The sequence below is a fragment of the Montipora foliosa genome, chromosome 4, assembly GCF_036669935.1.
Source record: "Montipora foliosa isolate CH-2021 chromosome 4, ASM3666993v2, whole genome shotgun sequence".
NCBI lineage: Eukaryota > Metazoa > Cnidaria > Anthozoa > Scleractinia > Acroporidae > Montipora > Montipora foliosa.
In genome coordinates, this window is record NC_090872.1 from 7,260,170 (window position 1) to 7,265,169 (window position 5,000).

Sequence of the window (5,000 nt, forward strand, 5' to 3'; positions counted from 1 at the left end):
CAGAAAAATAGAAGACACGGAGTTGGGTGGTATTGAACTGCAGCGTTCCGGTTAATTTTTTCAAGTGTGGGGTCATGTAGACCATTTGAGGGGTCACCCAGACGTCGTGCCAGCTGTGGCCAGCTGTTCTCACGTTGATTATTTTGTAACGTCCTGTCCCGTTTTGAGGTCTTTAACTTTTTTAAACTTTGGCAATAAATTCAGTTCAAATATAGCAAAACGCGCTTTGAGTAAACCTCACTCAATTAATCTTTAAATAGTCTGCAAAAAAACCTAACTGAAAATTGCTCTAATGGACGTTTTTCTGCATGTCATACATGTCTTGCAGTTGCACTAAGCAAACGTTTATTCCGCACACTAAGGAAGGACTGAACATGTTGTTTCCGCTTCATAATTCCTGTACTTTTCAGTCTAATCTGATGCCAGGTCAGTTTTTTTTTGGCTTAACGTTTGCACCAAAAAGTACCGTAAAAGACGGGAGTTAACAGTGAAAGGCAAGCCAAAAGATACCCTGGGTGTCAGAGGAATTTTTTTCAAGGTCGGACAGAACGCTCTGCAATTCCAAATCAACGAACGAGGTCGAAAAAAACAAACCTCTGGTCGCATGACTCCAGAACCTCATCTCCATGCGTAGAGACAGTTCAGATTTCTAGTCACCGTGTTGTCGTCAAACCAGTTTTGGTCGCCAAGCTGAGACTGATTCCCGCGGGACGCAATGAAGTCAGGATCATTAACATTCCCGAAAATTGTGATTACTGTGATGGTTATTCATTTCAACTGCTTTAATATTTTCGGAGCAATTTAAGGTTGTATTGATTTTCGATGCGTAAGATCGATTGATTTGATGATTTTTTTTCCCCTCAGAGCGACAAGTTATTGTTGAACGTGTTCAAAACAGGATACTGTAATAGAAAAGAGCTAGAGATCACTACCTAAAGTGCAAAATGGACGACTTCGAGATGCGAGAAACTTTTGTCTCTCCTTACCATTTTTCGTCCATGAGTCCTTTTGTTCCCAGGCACAGTTACAACAAATATTGCGACTTCAACTTTTTAAGTTAATTCCCCCGACCGCTCTCAAAAGAGCTTGAGTATCTGAAAGTGTTCTCAAGCGTGAATTAATAAGTACAGTAATTTAACTACAATTAAAATGGGTCTTTCCACGTTGCCAAAGCCGTTAAAGTGCGTGAAGACACTGAAGCAGCACACTGACCATCGGAACAGTTTGGCCTTTTCCTCTCCGGCCAAAGTCACGCAACTCTCCTTGTCACAACAGCTGTTAAGAACCGGTTTTTCGATTTGTCCATTCAGAAACTCCCTTGAACGTAATGTCCAATCAGCGAAGTCGGAAAAATTCTGTCCCAATTTGATGACATGGAAATGAGGTTCTGGGGTTGTGCTACCAGTCGAATTTTTTTTTGTTCGTCCTCGGCCGGTGATTTGGAACCGCGGAGCGTTCTCTCCGACCTTGGAAAAAAGTTCCTCTGGCACCCAGTGAAGCCAAAAGACAGCTGAATTTCTAATTCTCAGCGAAAGATTAATGGTAATCGATCGTAAAAACATTAAAATTTCTCCAGTCTCTGACGTCCATGAATCAAGGGGAAGGTCATGATTGGCATGACTATTCCGTGGCTGAGGGGTGAGGGGTGAAGGCTGAAGGGGTGGCGGTAGGGGGTAAAGGGTACAATAGCTGAAAAAACCCAAACCTTTGCAAAAATGCTAACCTTATGCTTAAACAATATGCTTTAGAGAACGTTTAGGCCTAAGATTAGCATTTTTGTAAAGGTTTGGGTTGTTTCAGTTTTCACCCCCTTCACCCCTCACCCCCGAAATAGTCATGCCGGTCATGATGTTCCGTCAAAAGGAAGAAATTGATCTCGTGCTAGGCAACTATAAAGGTCCACGTGATCACCTTGTGTAAACGTTCTTGTTTACATTGAATGAACTACATGGAAGAATGTTAATCGTTCGTCGTTTTCAGGGTTAAACAACGTACTTTTTGGCCAAGAAGCTTCCGTCTTTCGTTTTCTAATTTTGTTGTAATATTTAACTGAATCTTTACATTTCATCTTTCGGGTCAGGAAGCGTTCTTTGTCTGTTTTCATCAAAACAGAGTTAATTTTGTAATTGAAATTCTAAACATCTATGGCCGTGTTTTCACGACAACCATTGTCTCGCTTAACATTCCTGAAAGTGGTTTGTTTGCAGATTTCGTTAAGCGACGCAAAAAATGATACGTGTTTTCACGGGTAAGATTAAATGAGGAGAGAGCACGTGCCAATGCAATAATAAAAATAGCACGCCTGCCGACTCTGTTCTAAAGATCAGGAGACAGTATCACACGTTCTGTGGCGCATAGCACAGTCACTGTATAAAGCACGACACGACAGAATGCTACGCCCCGTTTACCATTCTTGACTGGAAAGATACGGATTTGAAGAATCTGAGTATTCTACCCCGTGGTACAAGCAATCTTATCCGCAGCCAAGCCAAAAGAACAACGAAGCAAAGATCTTCTTGTGGGACATACCCTGGAAATTGGAAAAATGTCTAATGAATGGCGAAAATAGACGGGATCATCCTTGAAGGAACGATATGCAAGCCAGGAAAAATCACAATGAGAACTAAACACAAGACAGACAAATATATAGATTTGAAACTGGGATGGTATTAAGAAATTATCCCCAGGTCATAAAATCAAGCTCATTTCAGTTTACTACAAAGATCTGGAAAAAGAACTGACTCGCATATGAGATAAAAACTTAGCGAAGACAACTATTGAACGCTCACAAAAGTGGATCATCTCCAAAAACTGTGAAATAGTAAAAAGGTTCTCCCATGAACTGATGTTGGTTAAAGTCGTTTATAGATGATGAACATGTATATAGTATCTCATTTGCAATTTCTTTTTCGTTCATAAGCATCTATGAATTTTACTACTTTTATTTTCTTAACCATATATTGTAAGTTTTACAATATTACATCGTAATTTATTAGGTTGACCATAGTAATAACGTTTTATAGGATAGTTAAATGAGCATAATTACCCAGGCCCACAGGCCCTCAAAGGTTTTCAATTGAGTGTCAAAAGTAATTAGCGAATTACTTTGGTTTTGCATTACTTCACTTATTGATTGCTTCAAAGTCCTTGCGCCACTTTTTCAACCAATCAGAAGTGAAACCAAAACCAATCTTGGCTCGCGCGTGTACATTATCCCGCGCTTTGTGTCGGCCACTTGTGATTGATTTGATTTTTGATTGGTTTACTGGATTGTCTCCGTCCTTTTTGGTAGGCCAAAGTAATTACTTTGGTTTTCGTTTTACGACACTCGATTGAAACTCGCTCTAAAGGCTCCCATAATAATAATGATAGTTATCATTATCAACTTAAGCCAACTTTAAACAAAGCTTTTACATAATCAATTCCTCCTCTTCAACGCAGAACCTACTGTCCCCCAAAGGAGACTTAAGGAAGGTGCTGAAGCAATGAGGCACAGCGTATGTAAGGGACACCGCATGTACGCACATCCTGGTTCTGCTCTACACCGTTAGTGCCTGCTACACAACCTTGCCCCACTCCATTCTTGTCCCCAGAGCTCTCGGTTTCTTTTGGTCACATGGTCTATTTCGTCGACCACGTGACCAATAGAAAAGGAGGGCTCTGAGGACTAGAATGGCCCGACTAAGATTTGAAGTGGCAAATATAATCTTTTTTTTCTCTTTTAAGGTGGAGGTCTTCTTGTTGTAGAATTGACATTAGATGACGACAAAACTGGACCCTTGAAGGCTCTACTTCAGTCTCTTCTGGTGCTTGTCATTGCAAAAGGCAAAGAACGTTCTGGGAAAGAGTATAAGGAGCTTTTAGGAAAACATGGCTTTGTTGATGTTCAGATAAAAAGACTTGATTCAAAGTCATGGATGGATGCCATTTTATGCAGAAAGGGGTGAAAAAGTATTGCTAATCTGGCACAAGAAATTAAAAAAGTACATGCTTTTGGTTCAAAGGGTTTAGAAAACAGGTTTAGAAACAGTCATGGGAAACATTCAAGGTGACACACGCTAACACCAACCTGGTGTGGCCAACACCGGTCTCTTAATGTGATCCACCTTCCCACACGCTTGCCGTGGGAGAACAGTTTTACTCTTCCCAACCCAGCTTACCACATGTATGGCATGTGAAGCTGCCACTTAAAGGGTGCTAAACACACCCACTTATTATGTTAGCTACGCCATGCTGATGAGGCTCAAAAGGCCGAAACAGCTGTCCGTGGCTGCAAATTGACCGGGTGAAAGGGTTGTGCGCATGCGTGATGTGTTGGCCACACTGGGTTGGTGTTAGCGTGTGTCACCTTGCTTTTATTATTGATTGGGAGTCCCTAACCATTATTATTTAGGATTCACAAAAGAACGTCAATTTAACGAGCATTTATCTGACAATTTAGTAGATCTTAGTAGTGGAGGATAGTATTCGTGGTAACGTAAATATTAGCCATTGGTCAGAGAAACGGAGGTGAATAAACTCTTTTTTTATAAGAACGTCTAATTTTGGAGCTGAGGCTGAACGTTCTTACATATTTTTGCGCTGTGAGGCTAAAAATGGTCGTAAATTTACATCAGACTTTGTTTCACCTTGGTGACTTTGATGGTGTTGAAGTTATTTTGAACGATTATAAATACGAATTGCTCATTATTACAAACTGAGATGTGTATCATGCAATAAGAAAATCTATTGTTATCTTATACGAAATATGTCCTTAAGTATTAACCGCTTACTAACCGAGTGCGAGGGCCGTACTGGGGAAAAAGCTAAAAAGATTGATTGTACCGGAAGTGGATTTTACTATCAGAAACAGAGTGCCATATAATAAACAACTTACTAAGATAGCTTGTTCGGGCCGTACTGGGGAATATTGGCCCGAGGTCGTGGCAGTACGGACCGAGCGAAGCGAGATCCGTACTGCCACGACCGAGCGGCAGTACTCAGCGGCAGTATATGGCACT

The 5,000-nt window shown here is 40.9% G+C and overlaps 1 protein-coding gene across 1 annotated transcript in view; it reads left to right on the forward strand.

Annotated features, from left to right (window-relative positions):
• LOC137999682 (acetylserotonin O-methyltransferase-like) overlaps positions 1 to 5,000 on the forward strand; it is a 13,559-nt gene that overhangs the window by 8,026 nt on the left and 533 nt on the right. The window contains exon 3 of the mRNA XM_068845537.1: positions 3,727 to 5,000. This exon is cut by the window's right edge and continues 533 nt beyond it. Within this exon, the coding sequence (XP_068701638.1) occupies positions 3,727 to 3,947 (221 nt within the window). The 3' untranslated portion in view covers positions 3,948 to 5,000. The remainder of the gene's footprint in view (positions 1 to 3,726) is intronic.